Below are 26794 nucleotides of genomic sequence, written 5' to 3'. Positions count from 1 at the left end.
ATTATCTGAAGCCTGGTTTGATAAAACTGAAATCATGTAAGAAATTTCATGTGCAGTAGTTTTTTTGTCTAAAAGCTGGTCGTTTATCTGACATAGTCTGGGAATGTGTTGCGTATGCTTCCTGGAAAGATTTCTGTTTCTCAAATCTGTGCTAATAGACAGACATATGTCAAAACATTGCTCCTATGGAACATTGTTGAAGTAGAAGATGAGAGGTGAAGAAAAGCATTAAAAAAAAAAAAAAAACACAAACAAACACCCCAAAATACCTACCGTTTTAGTATAATTTGGTATATTTAACAGATTATGAGATTGTGTCTGCCTATATACAGTTCTGTTCAGCATAGAAATAATTAGGATTAATGTTGCTTGGAAAATTAGACTGTCAACACTAATGTGGATGATGCTTCAGAATACAAGTACAAGCTGGTTTCTTTCTGTTCATCTAAGTGGAAAGTACTATTAATAGAAAAGCATAATTAAAAAAAAATGTGTAATGTTACTGAAGGCTTTTTTTTAAAGTTTGCTTCCAGTCTGATTTCCTGTATTTATTGTCTCTTTTCTCAAAGGGAGATGCATTAGCAAAGCGTGGCTATGTGATGGCGATATTGATTGTGAGGATCAGTCTGATGAGGATAATTGCGAGGGCTATATGTGTGGACCACCAAAATACCCTTGTGCTAATGATACCTCCATCTGCCTACAGCCTGAGAAGCTCTGCAATGGGAGAAGAGATTGTCCTGATGGATCTGATGAAGGCGATCTTTGTGGTACTCTTTAGACACATTTTTCTTGATTATTCTTGATGTCGTCTGTCACAATACTTAGTTGGAAAAGCAATTCTCATGTTAGTCTTACTGAAATTTTATCACTGTAGTCTATGTGAGGATTTCTATTTAATTAAAATCATACTGGTTTTGCGCTTGAAGTATTAGTTTTCTTCAAGTAAGGGAAAACATAGTCCCTTAGGTAAGTCTTTCATTTCCTAACCCTTTAACATACTTCTGAAGGTAAATAATTTAAGAGGCTCTGGTATATATGTAAGGATTTAAGCTAATTTGCAGTTCTCTGAAACTGTAGAAGTTTGATTTGATAGAATCCTGTCAGTAGCTGTGTAGGAGTTCGTGAAGAAATGCTTGGAGATGACTAGGAGGAGTTAACGTGTCTCCCTCATGGGGCGATGAAAGGATTTAATGTCCGGTCAGACAATGTAGGTTATCTGAGCAAAATTTTATTCAGTGTTTAGTAACAAATGTACAAAAAATAATTTTATAAATCTGAAAAATATAACACGTAACCTAACTGAATTATTATAAAATATATGCAAAGATCAAATGAATACATCTGACAAGAATCTATGGCAGTAGTATTGTACTATAGTGATGGTTTAGGGACAAGAAATGAAACATGGTTTGTAGGAAAAATATGGATAATTTTATAATTCTTTTTCATTATAGCAACAATTTGCCTCTCCCCACTGACCTGGCCTTGCATAAAATGTTTTCCAATATCCAGCATTCTCTTAAAAAGCATTTGGAGATGTTTACAAGCGTTCTCACTCTTTGGGAGACCCTGCTCTGGGCTGTGCTGAGTCATCTAAACCGCTCAGTTGCAGGACATGGCAAAGTGATCTTCACACTGTCCTGCTCTGGTGGTCTGCAGACTAGACTGTAAAAGGGGGTCCTAAACTCAGTGTTCCTCTGGAATATGTTCATGTTGTAGCCTTGAAAGCTGCATGTGAATACTGTGCTGTCTAGACCTCAGGTGAAAGAAATTATGGTATAAGGTCATTTATTTTATTTCTATGCTGTTTCTGTGTAGGGACAATTATCTTCCTGCTAGTAATAGCCCATTATGACACCTATATGTGATTGGATATTGTATAGGGCCCAGCTTGGTTTTTAACAGTTTTGACACCTTTCAGATGGGGTGTTTAGTCAACATATATGTTAGCAGTTGTTAGATATTTAGTTTTAAAAGATACCTAAGCATAAACTGAAGGGCAAATATGGGATGCTGGGCAACACATTTGAATATTAGACACATTAAGGAGCTTGATCCTTTAATGTCATGATAAAAAGAAAAAAAAATTTAAAAAAACAAACTTGAAAGATGAACAAAGGACGGTTAGAAGAAGGGTGTTGAGGTTTTGTTTGTTTTGTTACTGGATTTTTGTGGGATTCTTTTAGTGAGAAGGAATTAATTCTTCTGTAGAAAACTGGCGTGTTTTATACATCTTAATCACAAATGTGCAAGGGTTTCAGAGACTTGTTTGAATCAAACAAAATAACTACAAGACACAAATAGATTTTTTAAAAAAGTAAAGTCTCATTTCCGCTGTAACAATAGACCAGTTTGGCCTTCCCATTTGTTACGTGGATAGCAGCAGTATTGTGAGGTAAGAAGTAGTTCTATGCTTTTTGACTCCAGAGGTCACAGAATTTCTCAATAGACACAATTATCATGCTTTTAATTCAGATGAGTAAAACATTTGTTTCACAGATCACCTTGAATTCATTTAGCAGAGCTTTGCAAATCGTCAGTTACTTGCAGAATATAATCTGAAGGCACTGACACAGAAGTAGCATTCTGTAGTAGCTGTTATTGGAAAAGGAGGAAAAAGAAATCCTTATTTTTAAATGTAATTTGTACATGTTTCTTTGACAAGTTACTTGGGATATAGATACATATGACTGAGAGTTGGAGCCTTCTCCCTGCGAGTTCAAGTGGCTGGAGGCAAAGGAAATATTTGGGGAATTATGCTTGTTTCTCTGTGCATCAGCTTTTGGTCAACATTGAAGGTGTTGACTATAATGGTCTTTGGACTGACTCTGTATGCACACTCTTTAATTCATAAGTGAATGAAATAATACGCATGAAAAGTCTAAAAATGTATATACATGGTACATCTGCCATTCTAAAATCCTGAAAGGTTGCCTTAAAATTGCCATGCTGAATGCTTACAAATTAGATAATTTTTAAAATAAATACAGAAAGTTGTTTAGCAAATGTAAGATTCATTTTGTGCTTCTTAGGGGCTTCTTATGTGTGCTAGTTGACCTGGTGACTTTAAGAATATGCAATATAATCGAGAGCCCTTGCGACCCTTAATGGTTTTTTTCCCCGTGTTATTTCAGATGAATGTTCACTTAACAATGGTGGATGTAGTCATCAATGTTCTGTGGTTCCTGGAGGAAGAATTGTATGCTCCTGCCCTGCAGGATTCAGTCTTAGCATAGACAACAAAACTTGTGAGGTTATGGATTACTGTACCAAGCACCTTAAGTGTAGTCAAGTGTGTGAACAGCATAAAAATACTGTCAAGTGCTCATGTTACGAAGGCTGGAGGCTCAGTAAGGATGGAGAAAATTGTGTTAGTACTGGTAAGTTGAAATTCAATGGATTTTCAATATTCCAGATGTTGATAGCCATTTTGTATGTTTAGTGAGACATTATTTCCTTTTTTTAATAAGAAGTAGACTTGGATTATCCAAATGTACAATCTGAAGAACTCCTTAAAGCTGTCTCTATTCTTGATGCAAGATGAAGGGGTATTGCAATATTAGTTCATTGCTTATAAGACTTTCTAATACTATTAATACCAAATAATTTCTAAGTTGTTTGAAGTTTTATACAGTTTTTAATGTATATTTAATATGCAAGAGGGGTGTGTGTGTGTATATATGTAGATGCGTGTGAATGCATGTGGAATATGGGGGATTTACTATGTATTTTGAAGAAATGGATCAATCTGTGACAGTGATATTAATCAACATTACTCGAGGGTTCAGAAGTTTAATTTTGAATGTGCATGCACACATAGTCAATTATCTGCTGCCTGTTAGCATTCACAATTTGAACTATTTTTTTTACCTATGACATTCTAGTACCTGTTTTTTGACATCACTAAGCCCATTCAGCTCACTAATCAATAAGAAAACCAACATAAAGCGAAACAGGAGAAGGGAATGAATTCCTCTCATTGCTCACTATTGATATGTACTGAAGCACGATTTAGAAGCTATGTTAGGAGCATCTTTTTCAAGTGCGGTGTGAATCCATGTGTGAAATACAAACACATGTGCAATATAAACTGTCATCACATCTATATATAAGGAAGAAATTCTTCACTCTGAGGGTGGTGAGGCACTGGAACAGGTTGCCCAGGGAAGTTGTGGATGCCCCATCCCTGGAAGTGTTCAAGGCCAGGTTGGAGGAAGCTTTGAGTAAGCTGATCTAGTGCAAGGTGTCCGTGCCCATGGCAGGGGGGTTGGAACTAGAAGACCCTTGAGGTACCTTCCAACCCGAACCATTCTATGATCTTAAACTCTTCTGCAGGTAGTTAAAAATAGCGTTGATTTTGCTGTCTGGATTTTCAACATTCCAGTTTAAGATTATGTGATATTTTTATTCTTTATTATCTTTATTCTTTGATAGTATCTTATCAGTTCTTAGTAGAAATATCTCCCAAACCTAGAGATATTTGAATATTTCATAATTCAATAGATAATATCATTAAGATACTCTTGATTTCTTCCAGATGCTCAGCATTTCCTCAGATGAGTCGCATGACAAAATTCTGAATCAATAAGCTAGAAATAAAAGCCCAAGTTTCCTACTGCTAGTCACCTGAAATAATTTAGTAGTTAGAAGCCAACTTAATGGTCCATATTTCAGAAGAGGCAAATTCTAATCTTTCTGCTTTGACAATGTTTGAGCTAATATAAAGAGCATTTTAGAACTTTGTTACAGTAGTAATGAAGCCCATAATTTACTTATGGCCAAAATATCTATTGCATGTAATAAAAATGGTATTTCTCTTTGCAAAGCAATGAATAATTAAAATTCAGGTTTATATCGTGGATGTTGTCTTGAAGACCTTTTAGCAAATGCTCATGAGTTACGTCTTGCCTTTGAAATGTTTTTTGGTTCATTAAGAATGTGGTTTACATTCATCAAGCTGAAATAACCGTTGTAATTTCCAGAATGATCTCCAAATTGAGTCTTTGTCTCTGTCACTATCGTATGTAAATAGCCTACAGTCTGAGATCAGGAACGTATATCAGTTCAGATATTACTAAGCTATGTTGATAGATTCTCAAATCATGCTTCACAGGCATGTTACTGTGGTTCTATATATCTGAACTTTTTTTTATTGCTGTTAAAGTTCTTATTTTATGGCACTGCTTTAATGTTACTCTCATTGGCTTTTGATTGATCTGATTTGCTTTATAATGGACGTTTCCAGTAACTTATCATTCTTACTGCGTTGCAGAAATAAAAGGATTAAAAGCATTTAAGACAGTGTTAGTAACTTGGTGGAGAAGAGCTTGAAACAAACTGCAAATTGGAGCAAATACAAATGACCAGTATTTGGAAACTAAGGGGAAGAAAAACCCAAAGTGAAATACGCTCACTTGTGCTGAAAAGTAAGAAAAGTGAGACTAGAGTTTCTCATTTTTTTTCTGAAGCCCATGAGCTATTTCTGCTTAATGTTTACTGGTCTCGTTGAGAATCTGAAGTTACAAATTGATTTTTACAGATTTTTCTCAAGGAATGTAATATTAAATGTATGACCTGAGACCAGTGTTGTCAGCTGGTATAAAGAAAAATGATACCTTTCTTTAGAAACCATAAAGATACTATCCTAGTTCCATCAAAGCTGAAACAAAATTATTCCATAGTAAGTATGGTGTATGTTTTTATAGTTACTAATAATCTTGACCCTTTTCAGTTTATTTCATTTGAAAGACACAAATGAAGTACAGCTCAGTACTTCAGTGCTCTGAAGTACAGCAAGTTCTCAGATACTTTAGTTGTTGACTGTGCGAACAACATGTAAGTAAAGTGAGAACAGTTTTGTTAGCTTCAAATTGTCCATACCATTTACGTCTCCGTGCGTGAGATCTTAAATGAATATAAAGAAAAAAGCTTTCATATAATACTGTTAGAAGTAGAGTTCAAAGTGATCTTGCAAAGGTAAATAGTCCCCCAAATGCCCAACTGCTTCTTCAGTAATACCAGTTGGTATGAAGTAATTCTTGGAATAGCCATAGTGATTTAAAATGCCTTGAACTGGGAGTAGGTGTGTGGTGTATTAGAGCAGTAACTAATAATCCTGTTTCCAGGAGAACAAAAAAATAGAGGAAACTTACTACCTTGCCCTTAGCTACGTTTTTCTGCTATCTGAAAGAGCACTTTCCTATATACTGTTTATACAGTCAAACGTCTCACTGGTACACAGCAATAATGTGTAAAGTTAGTATGCAGCACTTCACTCTTTCAAAATATTGTAAAAGCATTTACTTGGGTGTCCATCAGAAATCTAATGGTAACATGTATGCTGAAAATGCAGTAATGTATGCGTGGGGTTTTTTTTTTTAAAGCCTTGTCAAAACCAAATAATCTATTTGTCAGAGGAATCTAATGAATTGCCAGAGAAATATAATGAGCTATGGAATAATAAGTATATAGAAATTGTCTTAATTGAGTTCTTTTCTTTTTAGTTTCTCTTTCAGTGTCTTTCTTTTGGTTTCCCCTGTTGGCACTTATTTCTGCTTATGTTCTCTTTGTTTCTTGAGGGTTTTAAGTGGTGATGTGTTTTTCTCCTTCTGAGTTTCTTCACTTTCCATATCTCTTGTTTTCATCTAGATTGCTTTTTGCTGTTCTGACATGTGTATTGTTACATTACTGCCTCCCCGAAGACTAAATGTCTCATTCACATTTATATTTGTATTGGTTGAACTAAAAGTATGCTACAGACCTCCATTATTCAGTTAGAAACTCAATATAAATTATATTTTTCATGCTGTTCTTCCTAGTTTCTCTTGGAACACTTTTCAGAATAAGTTGTACTGATATATTGCACTTGAACTTTTAGATAATGATAAGCATATAGAAACAAAAATGTTCTTGAAATATGTAAATGTCATATTTACATTCAGCCTTCAGAATCTGATGTAATAAAAGTTAGATGCATGAAGAAACACTTTGTGTAATATAGATTTAATTAAAAAAAATGACTGCCAACCTTTTCTAAGCTGTGGGAACTCTGTTGCATCACTAGATACATCATCTTCTTTTCCAAATATATGTATCTGTATGTTCGATGTGTTTTAACTAGCTTTTAAATTAAATGATTATGTTTTCTAGATAGCTTTCAATGCTAAAATGGAGGGAAAAAAAAAAAACACCACCACAACAACAACAAAAAAAAACAGACAAACAACAAAAGGACAGTCCAGTCCTCTCTGAGCAAGGTCTAACTTTTTCATGTTTTTTTCAGACTCTTTATGAAGTTATCATTTTCCTTTGAGGTAAATTTCATAAAAGCACAGTGTAGGTTACTTGCTGTGCTGCTGCTGTTACAGTAAGCTTTGATGAAACAATAAGCTTCAGTTAGCATTTTTCCCAAGAAAGAATTTTGAATTAAACCACTGGAAAAGGTGAAGCATTATTCTTTTTATACAGTCTTTTTTTAGTGTGTTTTTTAGACAGTATTTTCTATCAGAGCTTTTTCTCACAACTATTGATGTAGTTCATGGTTTATATTTGTAGCATAAATTTAATACACTTACCTGTATGGTAAAAAAGCTTGGTGCAGTCATGAAATCAGAAGGTACAGAAATGTATGACTTTTCTCTAATAGATTGTTATCAATTACTTTCTTTAAAGCTTTTTTTAAAGAAATGGAATCAGTAACCATTACATTGAAATGAGTTAAGATGAGATTTTATGAAAATACTCTTAATTAATTGGTAAAATAAGGAGTATTTGCTCTCAATTTCCAGAAGAGGAGTCAAGTGGGAAAATAATAATTTTTTGTTTGTTTTATAGGGTGATGGAAACATAACCTTAAATGAAATTGATCCCATTCAGTCTGAAAATTCTAAGTCACTGTAATATAGCTCATTTTATAGAGTCATTGAATAACATGTGAAGGAAGATCAAAGGCTATCTAGTACTGCTGTTGTTCATCTGTTCTCAAAGACCTTCAAGGCACCTTCAGAGGTGACCTCCAGGTTTCCCAGGAGTGAGATGTTTCAGTGCCTCACACTCCTTAAGATTTTTTTTTTTTTTCCACTCTAGTCTTTCTGAGTCTTCCTACTCCAGTTTAAGCCTTTAATCCTTGGCCTACTTGTTATTTATATCATAGAATCATAGAATGGCATAGGCTGGAAGGGACCTTAGAGATCATCTAATCCAACCTCGCTGTCATGGGCAGGGACGCCTCTCAACTAGAACAGGCTACTCAAGGCTCTGTCAAACCTGGCCTTGAACACCTCCAGGGAGGGGGCATCCACAACCTCTCTGGGAAATTTATTCCAAAGTGTTACCACCCTCGTACTGCAGTATTTCTTCCTAAGATCTAATCTAAATCTGTTCTCCTTCAACTTAAACCCATTTCCCTTGTCCTATCACTGGACACTCTTGTAAAAAGTCCCTCCCCAGCCTTCCTGTTCCCTTCAGGTATTGGAAGACGGGGGGCGGGAATTTTATTTTCTTTGGAAAATAAGATTTATTTTTTTCCCCCGTTTTCAATTCATCAACCTTTTATGTCTTTGGAGAATTCTATGTGCTTTCACTTATCATCTTATTCCATTGTTTTTCAGACTAAGCAATTCTAGATTGTTCATTCTTTCCTTGCAGACCATGCTTTCTAGACCTCTTGCACCACTTGCTGATTTCCTCTTGCGTTCCTGTAGTCCATTCACATTCTTCTTTGAGCCATGCTCAGAACAGGGTACAGCATTGTAGACTGTCTTCACCAAAGCTTAGAGAGAGAGAGTGGAAGAGTTATGTCACATTTATTTTAAGTGCAAACCTTGAGTTAACCTTATTTACAGTGCCATGCCATTGGTGATTTAATTTTCTAGATTCTTTTCTACAGATCTGGTGTCCTATCAGTTATATATTCAATTTTATGCAGCTGCTTATCCTTGAAACGTGGTACTTACTACACATACAATAATAGAGAGGGTCAGGCAGTACTAAATAAAATCCTAGACTACAGTCATCCAGGCTGTGGTGATTTGATTGCTGCATTATGTAAAGCAGAGCAGTGGCTGGACTCTGGCTCACAACTCACCAGGCAGGCAATAGTCACTGCTATGCATTTGGCTATATTCAAATAGCCTTATCATAGAGGAATCTATATAAAACTGATTTCTATCTGCTTTCTGAATTCTTTCTAGAGAAATTTTGCACTGTGATGCAATGTCTTGTGTGTCATAATAGCAGTCATTCTTTTGTTTTATGTAGCATTGCATCTGTAACTTGACTGTGCATCAGCCACAATAACCAAAGATTTGAATTTACATCTTTGTATTTTTATGGGATAACATTGTACTTTGGAATACCATTTATGGGATAATGATTTACTATGGAATAACATGTTACTTTGCCTACACATATTTTCTTACCCGTTTCTCATTGTTGATTTGCATTCTTAAGTATTGTACATTAAATTTGTCAAGATCCCATTGAACTCTAATCCGTATTGGTGTACTTGATAATTTGCACCCTAGGTTGTGTATCTTAAGCTAGACTTTCTCTACTTTGAATGGAAAAACCCATCCAACATAGCACAGATTTGTTAGGTTTCTTATTTCCTTTGTAATGTTAGTTACCGAGAAACATAAAAGAAGCTACTGATGATGTCCATCATCTGTGTTTTTATGCATTGGACTTGCCTAAAAACCAGTATGTCAGCAGTCTGTAGTGTCCTGTGTAATAGCTGCCAATTTATCAGAAATTGGGAAGTGCTATTAAAACATTTCCCAGGTTCAGATAACTGGTACTTGTGAAATAGCTACTAATGTTAGTGATCCTGTTCTTCATTAAATAATTGAATTACTGCAGAGACTTGAAAAATAAGCTTTGCAGAAGGTCACTCATTGCTTTAACAAAGAGGAAGGTCATTTGGAAAGTCCAGACCAAATTATGAACAAGTACTGCAAGAGCAGAAACATAGCTCTACTGAGGTACCTGATTAACTTAAAACATCATAGATAATTTGATCTGTATGTGCAATGCTTGTCAAGAGAAGAACATGAAACTAATCTTTTCAAAAACAGATATGTAAGTGTTTTTCTATTTGGTGATCATTTGCAAAACTATTTTTTTTTAATATTTTAGAAGAACAATGCAATATAGCCTATTGCTATAAACTGCCAATAGTCCATCTTTTATATAAAATGGAGGTTTAATTGTATGTAAAACAAAAACCTCAGTATCATTTGTGTTTCACTCCAAGAGAGAAAACTGGGGGGCGGGGTGGGGGGAGGCAAACTACTTTCGCACCAGTCCTTTTATGTGGGAAAAACTTTAATAATTAAAGTGGATCTACCGAGTTGTCTACAGAATCTAATTTTTGTCTTCCTTGTTTGTTTTACTAACACAGCTACTTGTTTGAAAAGCTTTCTAATCTAAAATACGAAAGAATTATAATTAAAATATCACTTTTATAGTATAGTTGACCTAGGCAGAGAGCATTCAATAACAAAGGAAGGAGAACTTGGGAGTTGGATTTGTGATGAGGTGTATCAACAAGCATATACAATGTTCATTTCCTTGCTTGGTAGTTTAGGATGAGGTTGTGGGTTTTTCGAAGCACTTCAACTGAAAACAGAAGGTAAGTTATATGTATTCAAAAGATACATTGTATTTATCTATTTTATTATATTATCATATGTAATGATATTATATTAATGGGTATAATTATAAAATTATGTTATTATATAGCTATTGTTTTATTTATATTATTTTAGTAAATTGTTTCAACTAACTGTCATTTGAAAGAATGTATAATTTAATGGATTCTTTTTTCTGAAACTTTTGAGAAAACAGATTTTAGTTTTGATAATGTGACTTTTTAAAGCTCTAATTATGGACTCCTTGTGGTAGAGCTACAGAACACAGTTCGATAGTTGAGTTTGATATTCCCAAATTTAGTGTTTAATATCTCTGGTTGTGATCAAAGGTAATGCGAGAAGTGAGAAGTCTGTGGTGCTGAAAATGTATTTGAAAGGCTCCTTATCAGAAGATGAATTGTTTAAATCATCTTTTTCTCCTGATAACGTGTGCTGTTGTTCTTATTCTACTTGCCGTTTATACCAATATGTAACAATATCTTCTTTATTATTCTTCTGAAATGTATCATCTTCTGCTTCTAGATCCGTTTGAGGCTTTCATAATTTTTTCTATTCGACATGAGATCAGAAAAATTGATCTTCGCAAGCGTGACTACAGCCTCTTAGTTCCTGGTTTGAGGAATACGATAGCACTTGATTTTCATTTTGGTCAGAGTTTACTGTACTGGACAGATGTGGTAGAGGACAAAATTTACAGAGGCAAGCTCTCTGATACTGGAGGTATGAAGTTAATCTTTAATTTCTTGACAGTAAGAACTGCAGTTACAGGCTGTTGGACCTGCTAGACCCTAACTGAGCTACCATTCACTGAAACACAGTTTTTGTTGGCATTCTGGCTTTAGAAAGGTGTATATCTAGATTGCACTCAGTGTAGAACTGGAAAAAGACGTTTTGTCTTTCCTTTTGCAGTAGACTATAGGGGGAAGCAATGGCAAATGCAAAGGGCTGATATGTCTTTGTGGTTCAATGAGTGCAATATTGACTTTTTTATTTTTTGTGATATACCTTCACCTCATTAAAAAAGGTATAAAAACTTATCAGAAGTATGATAACCTATCTGCGCTCACTAGGTGAAAGATTTTGGTTCATAATTGTAAAGCATTCAGAAAGACTTGTTCTTTACCCCGGTTACATAAATATGGTCTATAACTCAATATAATATCATAATATATGCAAAAGTGTTTCCAAAAAATGTTCTTTGTTGAAGTATATATTTAAGTGCTTTCATTCCTGCATGAGTTAACAGACATAACCACGTTTGTTTAACTCGCTTTTGTACAAGTTCACATATGCATTTGTGCATATGTTCTCTGACACATTTGGATTTTGTTTTCTGGGTTTTCTTCTTCTCCATAGTAGATGGTATTTGTGGATATTTTTATATCCACAGATCCAGACCAGGAAAGAAATATCCTACATGGCTAAGTATGTAATGACAGCCAAAGACTTGCTACTTTTCATTAATGGTCATGGTGTTTATATGAAACCAGTCAGGTAGTCTGTTGTCATCTCACTGTATTATAATCATGCTATACCACAACCCAAGTGACTTCTGTGCTGTATTAAACAAACAAACAAAAAAACTACTCTGACCTTTCTTGAGAGTTTCAGAGCTTGACTGACTTTTAGTTCTTTGATGCTTTAGTTGCTGTTACTGTGGAATGAGTTTTATCTATATGCTGCCAAAAGCGTACGTATTGACAGAAGTCTATCCCATTTGTAAAGGAAAAATATCACATGGAACAAAGTATTATCCATCAGATTAACCAAAAATTCACTCCAAGAGCTTATGATAGACTTGTATGTTCATATTGACTATATCAGACTATGTCAGTTCTTTAAGACTCTCTTCCTTCTTTTTATTTTCTTTTTTTTTCTGCTTCTATTTTTTTAAGGTGTTAGTGCCATTGAGGTGGTAGTACAACATGGCCTGGCCACCCCTGAAGGTCTTACTGTAGATTGGATTGCGGGAAACATATACTGGATAGACAGCAATTTGGACCAAATTGAAGTAGCAAAACTAGATGGCACTTTGAGAGCAACGTTAATAGCAGGAGCTATGGAACATCCAAGGGCTATTGCTTTGGATCCCAGATATGGGTAATTATAAAAAGATTACTTTTTTCATGTCATAAAGTATTTTAAATACAGAGGTTTAAGTGTGAGATTATTTGATTTCCTTTTTTTCCTGAGATATGGTTTATAATTTGTCTTCAATATTTCTTGAAAGTATACTTTGAGGGCGACTACAATCTCTTAGTGTGTTTTGCCCCAATGAAAACAGTTAAGAACAGATAAGCCAGGAGATACAGGGGTCAATTTGTTGGCAAATTACTTCTCTTGCAATTTGTTTGTTTGATTTAATTTTTTGGTGTGGATAATAGTAACTGGAGCCTTTAGTCTAATCTTTTTGTATGGTTAATGGACAGATTTAGGTATTACCAAGGTGATTCATCTCACTTAGATTGATTTTTTTTTTTTTTTTTTTTTTTTTTTTTTTTTTTTTTTGGTGGGACTATAACAGTGTAGCTTAGATGGTACAGGAAGACTAGAAGTTGAGTGAGGCAACTCCTACCTTTTGTGTTTGGTTCTCCATCTTTAGAATGGAGATAATGCTTGCAAACTATGTCAGTATTTTTTCTATCTATTCATAACGTATATTCTATAAACTGGAATAAATACATAAAAGGAAGAAATTCTTCACTCTGAGGGTGGTGAGGCACTGGAACAGGTTGCCCAGAGAAGTTGTAGATGCCTCATCCCTGGAAGTGTTCAAGGCCAAGTTGGAAGAGGCTTTGGGCAACCTGGTGTAATGGAGGGTTTCCCTGCTTATGGCAGGGAGGTTGGAACTAGATGATCTTTGAGGTCCCTTCCAACCCAAACCATTCTATGATTCTATGATAAGCAACTGAGTGTAGTAGATTCAGCCTACTACCATAAATAGGTATTTTATCTAATACTTGTCATAATTATATGTTTCTAATAAATATATGCCATTTATACTAAAATTTTAGTCAATAGACTCAAGTAGCAGAAGGAAAGTAAAACTGTTCATGGAACCTCTAACACCCTCTTGAGCCAGGTGTCAGTTCTGATTTTGTATTGAGATTCAGTCTACTGCTACAAAAATTTTATGATTTAGTTAGAGCAGTGTTTTGAGGCTATATGAAATTGCAAACTCGTTACAGAAACCTCATTACCTAATTATTGTGTATAGCTAGATCCTCTTAGAGAGGTCAAAAGGTAATGGTGAATTAGCTACATCCTTGTCTCATAATTGTTCTTTCAGAGAGGAAAAACAATTTAAAATAATTAAATGTGGCCAAAAATACTATACATTACAATAAATCTGCAGAATCATGATATTTCATTTTGTTCAGGAACCTGCTATGGTCTGTCATGTGTCTTCACTGAGTATTTTTTCAGAACCACTGTTGTGGACATAACAATAAAAGTTGATAAAGGTCCCAGATTCTGGGACCTGATGTCCCTCTGGGACCTAAAATCCTGAATTAGGAAGTACATATGTTAATGAGTAAGAACTCTGCCCTCTCAATTCAGATGCTAGAAAGCTTATTTACAGAGCGCATCGCTTATCTATAGAGATCTTTAAAAAGAGGCATTCTGTTGGCAGAAGGATTGGCAGATAAGTTGTTCAAATTAAATGGTTGGGAGGAAGAAGGAAAATCAAATCACCACTCTTCCTGAAACTGAAGGCTTAATCTGCCTTTTGAAAAGCTAGAAGCAATTGCATGCTACATATTGTTAGAAGCAGGGAAAGAAGAAAATCTTTGAACGCAGACGGGAGCAGCTCTTCAATCTTTTCACAAATAAACGTGAGTAAACAAACACTGATGATTCAAAGTAAATGGTTGTGCGAGGATTGCACAAAACCTGTATCCCCATGGAGGCAAGACTGCTGTAGCTCCGTGCCTTTGATTCCAGCCTGCGATGAGGCTGAGCATGTATTCCCAGTCCGCAAGCACACTGGTGCACATATGCAGCGTACATGAACACGCCAACACTCACACCCTCGCTCTCTCCAGTTGTTGGAAACCCAAACGTACAGGCCCTGTGACCTGTTGGCTGGCTCCAGCTGCTGGCACACAGCTGTCTATACACACAGGGCACAGACCCTCACTCAGGGACAGATAAATTGAATTTGGTAGGAAAACAGGCCTTTTATCCATTATTATTTATAGCATGCACTGCTGTCACAGATGCTAAAAGGAGAGGCTTTATTAGAATATATGTTCGAGTCTGAAGCTGTCTGATGCTACTTGTCAAAAGTTTAGTTACAGTCTGACTCTTTGCAATTAGCTCTTTACAGCTAATTAGAAGTTTGCATGTCAAAGGTATTCTTTTCCTTTAACAAATAAAAAAAAGTCTGTATTGTTCTTACCTTATTAAGTTCTCAACAATTAGAGTGTATAAAATTGATTAGTGATGTACCAAAATCTAGAGTACTTCATTGGAACACTCTTAAGAGTAAATGGAAATCTCTAGCTTACCATGTTCTTTAACCCCTGCTACCTCAGACTGCCTTGCTTCCCTTTCTCCCCTCCCCATCTTCCTCATCTGTGGATTGCTGTCAAAGGCTGTTATTGGTTTTTTTTTTTTATGAGCTGGGTTTCTAATTATAGAAGGAAGACAAGACAAGCTGTTACTTATATTAATGGACATGAAAAAGGGAACGCTATTAAACTTCTAGTTTTTAAAAAACTTCTTGACTTTCATGGTTGCTCTAACAGTAATAATGAAATATTACCTCCATGTTACCCTATTACTTCAAGGAATTAGTATAGTATCCCAAATTCATCTATGTTTATTCTATACATTTAAAATGTGAATATTTGAACTTTTTTCCAACTATTGGCTTATTGAACCATTTGAAATTTTTCTGCATGCTTCAGTATTTTCTTATACCTCTCTTTTCCTTTTCCTTTCACCAGAATTTTGTTTTGGACAGACTGGGATGCAAATTTTCCTCGCATTGAATCCGCTTCCATGAGCGGAGCAGAAAGAAAAATCATCTATAAAGATATGGATACTGGAGCCTGGCCTAATGGCCTTACTGTAGATCACTTTGAAAAAAGAATAGTATGGACAGATGCCAGGTAAAGTGATAACAACATTCTTATTACCTGTTTATAAATACTTACTCTTACATACAGAAATGTAAACTTCCTTGGAAGTGAAGACCCCTGGCGCCAGCTCTACTCGCCTCGCTTGGGGGCGATGGGATGTGTGCCCAGGCAGCGACGCCTCTGCCCTGCCAGCTGTGGTGTCATCCATGGCTCCTGGCTCCCTGTGCCTTAGAGAGCAGTCGCCCATTTGTCCTCCCTGACACTTACACATGGAAGACTCAAGCTGTTTCACTATTTTTTTTTTCCTGAAAATTCATCTGAATGGAAACTTATTTTCCTGCTGTGGTTTCACAGTGTGGAGGTAAATTTGACTTTAAAAAAACGTATACAAGCAAACCAGTATTTCATATACCCAGTTAAATTAATAACGTGAGCTAAATAATCTCTGAAGTTCATGATTGCACTGTAAATCATCTTTGGTGTTACCGGTATGTAAGAGTAAGGTTTTTATGCGTTTTGTGCCAATGTCGTAATGGTTGTGTGATTTTTATTTTATTTTGATGTAATCTTAAATTTGGGGTTATCTTGTAGATCGGATGCCATTTATTCTGCATTATATGATGGAACCGGCATGATAGAGATTATACGGGGTCATGAATATCTTTCTCACCCTTTTGCTGTTTCTTTGTATGGGAGTGAAGTATACTGGACAGATTGGCGGACCAACACGCTTGCAAAAGCCAATAAATGGACTGGCCAAAATGTCAGTGTAATACAAAAAACAAGTGCTCAGCCATTTGATCTTCAGATATATCATCCAAGTCGTCAACCACAAGGTGACTATTTACAGAATAATTAATTATTCTTCATATGCAAGGGGAAAAAGTATTCTTTTTATATATGAATATCTGTATATGAATTTGCCTTGAACTGATAATTCTTAATTAAATGTCATATGCAGCAGTAGTGTTCCTTGGGTGGCAATAGAATCTTTATTCAAACCAGAAGCTTCATGGGGTCAGTGTCTGTCAATATTGCCCGTTTGGACTCTTGTTCTTGATCTGTTAGAAATATAGTGCAGAAAAACATTTATTTAAAAGGCTTCCAAGTTACCTATGTTTTTTAACTGTAGTAACTAGTGTGACAAAAGTAAACCCCATCCCTGGAAGTGTTGCCCCATCCCTGGAAGTGTTCAAGGCCAGGCTGGATGAGATTTTGGGCAACCTGGTGTAGTGGAGGATTTCCCTGCCCATGGCAGGGGAGTTGGAACTAGATGATCTTTGAGGTCCCTTCCAACCCAAACCATTCTATGATTCTCTGATAAACATAAATGCTGTCTTTCTCTTGCTTCTTTCCAGAGAAAGATGAGCTTTTCTGTGAAATAAACTATCAATACAGTTCTTAGTTGTAAATATTCACTTCGTGCTGTGATTTGCCTTTAATTTACCGTCATGGTTTAGCCCCAGCTGGCAACTAAGCACCACGCAGCTGCTCACTCCCTCCTGCCTGCTGATGGGATGGGGAGGAGAAAATATAACAAAAGGCTCATGGGTCAAGGCAAGAGCAGGGAGGGATGACTCCTCAGTTATGGTCACAAACAAAACATTGACTTGGGGAAAAAAATCACTTCAATTTGTTACCAATCAAATCATAATAGGGATAATGAGAAATAAAACAAAATCTTAGACACACCTTTACCCCACCCCCTTCCTTCTTCCCAGGCTCAGCTGTGCTCCCAGTTCTTCTACCTCCTCCCCTCCAGCAGCTCAGGGGGGATGGAGAATGGGGGTTGCAGTCAGTTTGTCACACATTGTTTCTGTCGCTTGTCCCTCCTCGGGGGGAGGACCCCTCACACTCTTCCCCTGTGTGGGGCCCCTCCTAAGGGAGACAGTCTTCCATGAACTTCTCTGACATGAGTCCTTCCCATTGGCTGCAGTTTTTCACACACTGCTTTCAGTATGGATCCCCTTCCATGGGATGCAGTCCTTCAGGAAAAGACTGCTCCAGCATGGGTTTCCCATGGAGTCATGGCCATCTTTCAGTGCAGCCACCTGCTCCAGTGTGGGTTCCTCAAGGGGCTGCAAGTGGATCTCTGCTCCACCATTTCTCTCATGAACTGCAGGAGGACACCCTGCCATCACCATGGGCTGCAGGGGAGTCTCAGCTCCAGCACCTGGAGAACCTCCTCCTCCTCCTTCTTCACTGACCTGTGTCTGCAGAGTTGTTTCTCTCACATCCCACTCCTCTCTCCACTGCAGGTTCAAGCAGTTTTGAGGTTTTTTTTCTTATGTTATTACAGAGGCACTACCACTGTCACTGATCAGCTCAACCTTGGGCAGAGGCAGGTCCACCTTGGAGCTGAGGAAGCCTCTAGCAGCTTCTGACAGAAGCCACTCCTGCAGCCTCTCCCCTGCTACCAAAACCTCGCCACAAAAACCCAACGCATTTACTCCTTCATTTGTCTGTCTCTTTGCTTCTCGGTCTTCTTGTTCACTCTAAGGACTGGATAACTTAGATTCTATTGCTGAAAACTGCTACTTTTCTACTTAAATAGCCCCAGCTGGAAGTTGTCCATAAACTGGTGCTTTTCCAAAGCATATCCTAGTCACGTAACAGCTCTTATCTTAAAGTAACACTTACAACTTTCAGTTTCAAATGAGCACTGTATGTCTTTCATGGGAGAATGAACCTGCTGGAGGCATGAGTTTCGAGTTTAAAACTTCAAGCATCAAAACTTGTTTTTGGTGTGTATAACAATCAAAACTGTAAGGAAGTTTAAAGTATATGCAGTAATTAAATAATAGGAAATTCTTTAGTTATTTCTTGATATATTATATTGTAATTTTAATTTCCCCTTTTCATCTGTATAAAGCTTACCTCTTAATTTGTATATATTTCCCTTTCAATTTTTTACCAGCTTTTATAGCATAACATCTGTTTATACCAAAGCACTGCTGTACAATTATGGTAAGTGCATAGGCATACAACAGTGATTGTGTATTTAGTAATCTTCACATTCTATAACTTGAGATAAAACTGTGTTAATTTCGAAAATAAAAACTGACCAGATTTTATCTATCTGGGTTAATGAAATATTCTATTTAATTCCTAACAAAAAATGCAGGAACCTGCCAAAACTTTATGATGTCTGTTGCATAGGTAAAAAAAACTAATGATTTTCCTATAACTTCACCTGAAGCTTCAAATGATTTTATCACTGAATAGTTAATCTCTTATTCGGATAGTAAATATTTAGTCAAGAAATTTAAGTTATTGATTTCAGTGGCTGTATGTATCAGGATTCGTGAGGACCAAGACAGAAATCACAAAGTAGCCCATTAGTTGCATGTTGTATTTTTTTAGAGGAGTATAACACTATTTATTACTGCTTTGATGACTAAGAGGATTACAAATACAGAGATTTTATTTTAACCGGTGTAAAATTATTTTTCACTCTAAATTTTCTGGCTTCAGTTATGGCAATATATAGACTATACCTAAGGATGTTGCTGATAATTAATTTGTTTTTAATTATTGCTTATGTTATCATCCAGAGCAGAACAAGTCATGATTAATGAAGGAGGTGAATTGCCCTCTTATTGATTACACATATGTTGAAGTTTACTCTGGCACCTGTTCTTCTGCAGTGGTCTTACTGTTTCCTATCTCCCATAAACTATTCGTTGTTCCGTGGTAACTTCGCCATCTCTAATTCTCCATCACCTGTCTTTGACTTTCTCTAGGTTATTTAGTATAAATGTGCTTAAGGATACAGGTTATTAGGGCATGAATAATACATACTTTAGAGATACCACTTCTTTAATAATGTATAGCTAGTATGTGAATATATGCTTAAACATATACCTGTGCGCATATGTATATTCACATTTGCAAGTGTACATTTCCCCCCTTATTTTTGTAGTTTTGAGTTCAACGTTGCATTCTGAAATACTTGAGATACCACCAGGTGCCTTTTCTATTTTAAGTTCTGTCGTGATAGGACGTATCTGGACCGTACCTAGCTGTAGAAGCTCTTGGGATGTGCCCTGCAAAATACCAATGCTGGAAAAAGAATATGTGCTTTTATTGTGAGATATATCAAAAGACAGTGACTTAATTTGTATGTCAATATAGGAAAGTAAAAAATACTGCAGGAGGATAACCACCAATTAGTTGTAGACTGTTTGTGATCTCTAGATAAATTTCAACTCTTCTGCCAAAAGGTTGATGGTAATAGAAACTACTTTAAAATTCATATCATGTATACTCTTTTTTAATATTGAAAAATGGTATAGAATCATAGAATGGTTTGGGTTGGAAGGGACCTCAAAGATCATCTAGTTCCAACCCCCCTGCCATGGGCAGGGAAACCCTCCACTACACCAGGTTGCCCAAAGCCTCATCCAACCTGGCCTTGAACACTTCCAGGGATGGGGCATCTACAACTTCTCTGGGCAACCTGTTCCAGTGCCTCACCACCCTCTGAGGGAAAAATTTCTTCCTTTGATCTAATAGAATCTGCCCTCTTTCAGTTGAAATCCATTGCCCCTTGTCCTGTCACTACAGGCCCTTGTAAAAAGTCCCTCTCCAGCTTTTCTGTAGGCCCCCTTTAAGCACTGGAAAGCTGCTATAAGATCACCCCGGAGCCTTCTCTTCTCCAGGCTCACAGCCCCAGAAGTATACCCAGAGGTATTTTGTTTTTCTTCTCACCCAGGATTTGTAGTGCTCAGTAAGCTATTCAGACTTCTGTGCTAGTAGGTTCTGAGCAATGTGTATTTGACAACATTAAATCCTGGCAATTTTATATGGCTTTGTAAATGTCTTAGAACCCAGTTCTGCATTAGTTGTACACAGACGAGTATGGATATAGCTCTAATGTAAATGAGTACCAGCAAGTAAAATCCTGCCCACACACTAGCAGTAAAAGATTCCAAGAATGCTCTCCAGGAGCATTCGTTGTAAAAAAGAAGAGCGATGAAGACAACTTACTCTTCGTTATGAGTCTAAGCACGATGACGACTGTCGTAAGGGCTCACAGCGAACCACTCCTGATCTACCTTGCAGTATGTGACATATGCTGTCAGGATACATTTTTCTGATTATTTTTTTTGAAAGTAGTAATGAACTTACTTTAAAAAAGAATGTTACTGGTTTTGAGTGGATGTCAAGTTCCTTGGACTTTATTACTTTTTGAAATGAGCCTCGTTTAAGAATTTACTTTTTAGGCCGGGATACTGTTCTAACAAAGCTATCTGACTTCTGGACAAAGAGTATGTATGCCCAGCATCTTAAAACATAGGTGAAGTAAATATGTGTCTCTGCACCCGTTTCATTTGCTATTTTTTATAATTAGTCACTTCCTGAACTTTGGGATTTGAGGAGCTGTGTTCTGTATTTGGTGTTTTCACAGTAGCAGTAGAGTTCTCTTTAGCCATTTCTTGCTGTCAGAAAAAAAACACAACTATTTTCTGTTTGAACTGGGGCCAGGCAATGTCTTGAGAGAGACTATAGCCCAGAGAGACATCAGTCAGTGTACCGTAGTCACAGCTACCTTGGCCTCAAGGCAAGGTATAAGCTGTAGAAGAGTTTTCAGCTGTTATTTACCAGAATCAAGAAGTTCAAATATCAAGTTGTGTAATTGGAGCTTTTATTTTATGATGTAGAGAACACTAGATGTTGATTTATGATTGGCCTTCTGGGTTTGCTCTAAATTATTCTCTTTCAGTGGAAACAATTTCATTCTACAAATCTCTAGTACTTAGCCTTATTGGAGCTAGAGAAAAATAGTGATACTATACGATTACTTCTTAATTTTTCTTTTGAATTTGTAGCAATTTTGCAGTAAATGAAACAAGATAGCATGCAGTTTAGAACCCCCAAATAAAATTAACAGTGGATTTATGTTGCAAAATGTCAGTATAAATATAGCACTGAAGGACAAACATTTTGTAGTCTCAGCTCCATAGGTATACATCTGGGTCGCCTATGCAGGTGAAAGGTTACTAACTTTTAAAACACGTCATGCAACTTATTTTGATTGAAATAAAGTAGAGCAGAGCTAAATAAACTCCTGTAGCCTAAAGCAACGTTATTTCAGTTAATCTAAGACAAATTTTAATTTAAGGTAGTGAAGTTAGAGTGAGATATTTGTGTGGACGATGGGTTCATCTGTCAATAAATCACAGGGGAATGTGGAAGGCTTCATGACCTAAAGCAGAATGATGTCACATCTCAGGAATATGAGTTTGAGACCTACTCATCTTCACAGAATCAAAGCTGAGTGTCAGAAATGCTATTAACATAGCAAACACAGGTTTTCTAGGAAGAATTTTTTCTTAATTACCATTATATTTTAAAAAATCTACTTGTTGTAAAGATCAAGGTCTTCTATTTTAGGCACAAGAAGCTGTACTTGTACTATGAGGTGTGCTACTGAGGATAGTGATGAGAGGAGTAAATATAGTGCATTGGGAGGATCACAGCTTGAAAACAGTTAGAAAGCTGTCAATTCCTGACACGTTTCATTTTTTTTGCATATCTCAATTGTATTGCTTTTTATTTTTCTTTTTGCAGATTGAATTATTACAGACTAAAAATCAGGACAAGCAGTATAACAGCTACTGAATATAAAGTATATTGGTACCACTGGACTCTTTTGTAATTAAAACATGAAAAATATTTAACTTCATAGCACTGTTTTGTTACAATACTCATTGAGACCTGGATTGCCAGCTGTTTAGAATAAATAACTTTTTGCAGATATGCAACTTAAGAGGGATGTGAGCAAAGTTTTGTCTATTTTTATTTCAGAAGGATTTTTAAAAAAATTATCAGTTTGAGATTTTATCGCAACCTTGTGTACATTCTTTTTACTTCAAATCCAGCAGCAAGATTGGTGTATGTATTAGAAATCATGCAGAATATATACAATCTTTCAGAACTATAAATTGGATTCCTTTGTGCCTTGTGAAAGTTCCATTAGTTTATTTTGATTTTCTTTTTCATTATAATAGCAGTCTTTCCTACTTCTGTCTCAACTCAGCATCCTGTCTTTGACAATGGCTGATCAGTGCCTACAGGGAAGTATGGATCTGGGGGAAGATAACAGCCATACTCCTCCCATACAGCCTGTCAGCTTCCAGTCACCTGTAACTTGGTATTTTCCTGAACCTAAAATGGTTTCTTTGTGCTTTAAAGGCTTTAAAGCCTTTGACTGATTCTTCTTGCATGAGCTTGTCTAGTTGACTTTTGAGCTTACACGAACTCTTGATGTCTGCAACGTTTTGACTCTGGTGCGTAACTATGCACTGTGTGAGAGGACCTTGTCTTTCTTGTTTTGACCCTAAAACCTGATAATCTCTTCACTGTGTCCTAGCTTGTGTAATAAGTGTATTAGATAGGCATTTCATAAGTATAAATATAATACGTTGGTTCAGAAAAGCATCCTGGAGATACAGAGGCTATTTCAGTGCTCATCCTCAAGTATATAACTTGAGATTGGTTTTTCTCCCTTGTATGTTACTTTACATGTATTGATTTTTATCAGATGCTTTGTTTCTCTGTCATGTAACTCTTGTGAAGTTTTTCGCCCTTGGATTTGATTTAATCCTTTGTCACTGCTTTTTTGTTACTTATTTTAAGAGTAAAATTCTGATTTTTTTGAAAGTTTTCTACAAAGTATGGCATCCACTCCTAAAAGTACTGTTGCTTTTGGCCTTTCTGCATGGTAATACCCTGGCATTATGACACTTGTTACTCTTTTACATCTGTGTTTCTTATCTGCCTAGTATATCAGTATGCTTTTTTAGGGTCAGTCATTCCAGGCAGTCACTTCTTAGTTTTGGACTTAGATCATTATTTACATTTTTTCTAGGTTTTGTTTTGTTTTGTTTTTTCAGTGCCCTTTTATCTCAAACTGTACACTGGGGGATGGGAAACAGAGAGATTCATTAACAAGAGCTTCAGAATTACCATAAAGTTATTGTACTATATACAATAGAGTATAATGAAGAATTGTACTGACTTTGAACTAATAATATTCTTGTTTGTTTTGTTTCGTAGTGAATATGTAAATTTTACTGACTAATTCTTCAAGTGAATGATTAAAAGCTGAAGTAGAAATAGTGAATACAGGAAGTAAATATGTATTTTTGGAATGAATGCATTCTGTGGTCAGTCCTAACTTGCAAATTTCAAAGATTAATGCTAAAATAATCAGATATAGCCAGGTAGTATAAAGATTTTAACTTGACTGAGTACAGCAAAAGGATCTTTGGCCCTATGAAAAGCAATACTACAGAAAGAAGTGACAATAAGCAGAGGATTAGATCTATAACTGGTTTTAAATATGAGTGGGAATAGATTGTCAGCAATTTAAAAGTATCCTTTCGATGTAAATGTAGTCTATCTATTTGAAGGTGTAGGCAGAATTTAATCATATTGCTCACCATTAAAGTGTAAGATTAAAACTTTGCTTAGCTAAAATCTGATGCCAAGAAGGGACAGATTCAATGTGAAGTTAATATGGAGGATAAATTGGTCTACAGTGAATGCATATTCAAATGTTGTCGGAGTAACTCTTCATTTGTCAATTGATGATAGAATGTCTGAGGGTTTTTTTAAGGGTTACTGGTCAAGAAAAATAAACATTTTGTTTAAATAATATTTTAGAGAGCAGTCAGGAAGATATACGATGACAGACTGACATATGTATATCTGTGTGCAGTACAGTAAGAGAAGTAGATTGACAAGCAATCAGCAGTGGAAATCAATTAAATAATGCAAAAGGCTGACCAGTTGGTGAAAATGCCAGTTCTGTGGGTTGCTGTGATCAAAAGGAAAATAGATTGGTGGAAATGATTAGGAAAGGAATAGAGAACCACAGACGGTGAACTGTGATGCTGTATAAATCCATATCACTCCCGTATCTTGAATACTCAATACAGATCATATGAAAGATACTAAGAAAGCTTGACAGGCTGATCCAAGAGTATGGCAAAGGTTTTTCTGTGAGGACAGGCAAGCTGATGCTTCTCGAAATACGGCTTGTAGACAGGTTTCTGTATGATGGCAGTCTGTGAAATCATAAATGGCATGGAGAAGGTGAATAAGGAATGGTTATGTGGTTATTCACAATAGAAATAGAAGGAAATGTTAGAACTAGCACAAGGAAATAAGAGCCACATTTTTAAGAGCCACAGCAATAGCATACCTATTTACCTTCTAGAGAATTAGTTTTTATTAGAAAGTAAAGAATGGGCTTATCTGCTATTCAGTGAAAGCAGTATGAATATGAAAGGAATATATACATATCTGCTGGTATAAGTAATTTTTAGGTTATGGTAGTTTACTTCTCTGATTGTGCATGCACGTAGAAACAAATACATCTGCTTTATAAGACTTTTTTCTGCCAGTTTTGCATTCTGTGATATATGAAGGGAATTGTTATGTGGACAGATAGCACACAAATTGTTCTATCCCCTCTTTGTTGATGCTCATAACGCACTTCAACCAAAACTTTCTTTAACATAATCATTTACCAGCATGCTTTTTATTTTCCCTTCTGTATGTTGTTTGATTTGAATTCCATACCCAAATAGCAACTTTGGTAGAGAAGAACATAACGCACTGCTTGCACGGAAAGACAAGATGGGGACTATTATTCTTAGGCCCTAAGCAGCTCCTTCCCACAGACAATTGTATGCATATAAAGAGGTTAAGGTTCCACTGAAAGTACTGCTTTATATTGGCAAATAAATTAAAAGAAATGCTGTTTTACAAAACAAATGACTTAACACTGCTGCTGCAAGATTTATAATTAAGAATGCCAAAAAAATGCAGGAAGCTGAATCACTAGATGATCGCCTGAGATCCCTTACAGCCTAAATATTTCTGTGATCTCCTTCACAATATTGTCAAAACCCTTAATTATGTTTCATTTTTGATGTGTAGTTCATAAGGATAGATGACTTATATTTACTTATTAATAGTCCATTTTTAATTGATTCTTATCCTGAGAGGCTCCTGGAACCTTCTTAACTTCAGTCTCTTTTCCTCAGATTCACATTTTTATCTTCCACACGAAGTTGTGAACTTATTAAAGAACATCATCCCAGATTTTTTTCATGTTGTTACTACACATACAAGAAAAGTGATGATATTAAATAAACATTTCTCTGTGGTAATTTTTGGGAAAGACAGAATCAAATATAGTTATCACATAAGGATAATAAGGAATTTACAGTCCATTAGCAGTCAGAAGAGATATTAACTCATTAACCAAGAATAAATATTTTTAATAAACCTTGAAATAGCAGGAGAAACTGCAAAGGCTGGAAAGTGCTGAGTGGTCTCCATTGCTGCTAGTGTTTGAAAAGTGCAAATGGGATGACTTTACAGAAAACTGTAAAAGCCTGTGATTTTTTTGAATGGAATGATGGAAGATGCTGGATAGAATTTTATCAACCTGTTATTCCGAGGTTTTGAAAGTTTTGTTCTTCCTGCGGTACTGGTCAGACAAGTTAAAGGGTTCAGGAGTTGGTGGATAAGCTTAAGGAAGCATGCATTGATGAAAAAGAAATGGTTCAATGAAGAAAACCTTGAGTTTGTCTTCAAATTTTAGTGCTTGAGTTTGATCTGAATTTATTTTGCAAAGAAATTCATACATCAGATTTTGCTAGTTATCTAATTACTTATATTACAGGCTAGCACAGCGTTGGAGGAATATATTCTAAACTAATTGATTTTGTTAATTATAAGTTTGTCTTTATGAGTCACTCATTCCCACTTTCCTTTTCATCACTGTAAATTTCTAAGATTTTTTTAGCAAATGGAAAAATCAACGTTACTTTCTGTTTGTGCTTGGAATATCTCTTCAGGAGTGCTCTGGAACTGTGTGTATAAAAATGAATGAAGATAATAAGAATAGTTTTTAGGTTTTATAAGGCTAAGAAGTCTTCTCGAGTCAACTTTCCTTTTGCTCTTTAAAGCAATTTTAGCACATCCTGTTTAATCAGTGAAGCTACTTGTAAAAAAGCTACGCATAGAAGAGGTTTT

At 35.9% G+C, this 26794-nt stretch overlaps 1 protein-coding gene across 1 annotated transcript in view; it reads left to right on the top strand.

The window, feature by feature from the left end:
- LRP1B (LDL receptor related protein 1B) overlaps positions 1-26794 on the top strand; it is a 583373-nt gene that overhangs the window by 330761 nt on the left and 225818 nt on the right. The window contains exons 22-27 of the mRNA XM_086616175.1: positions 570-770; positions 3138-3383; positions 11175-11372; positions 12548-12752; positions 15605-15769; positions 16331-16575. Coding sequence (XP_086472301.1) covers positions 570-770; positions 3138-3383; positions 11175-11372; positions 12548-12752; positions 15605-15769; positions 16331-16575 — 1260 coding nt within the window. The remainder of the gene's footprint in view (positions 1-569; positions 771-3137; positions 3384-11174; positions 11373-12547; positions 12753-15604; positions 15770-16330; positions 16576-26794) is intronic.

Source organism: Tauraco erythrolophus, chromosome 8, assembly GCF_009769465.1.
Source record: "Tauraco erythrolophus isolate bTauEry1 chromosome 8, bTauEry1.pri, whole genome shotgun sequence".
Classification (NCBI taxonomy): Eukaryota; Metazoa; Chordata; class Aves; order Musophagiformes; family Musophagidae; genus Tauraco; species Tauraco erythrolophus.
This window is presented reverse-complemented; position numbering and strand designations above follow the sequence as displayed.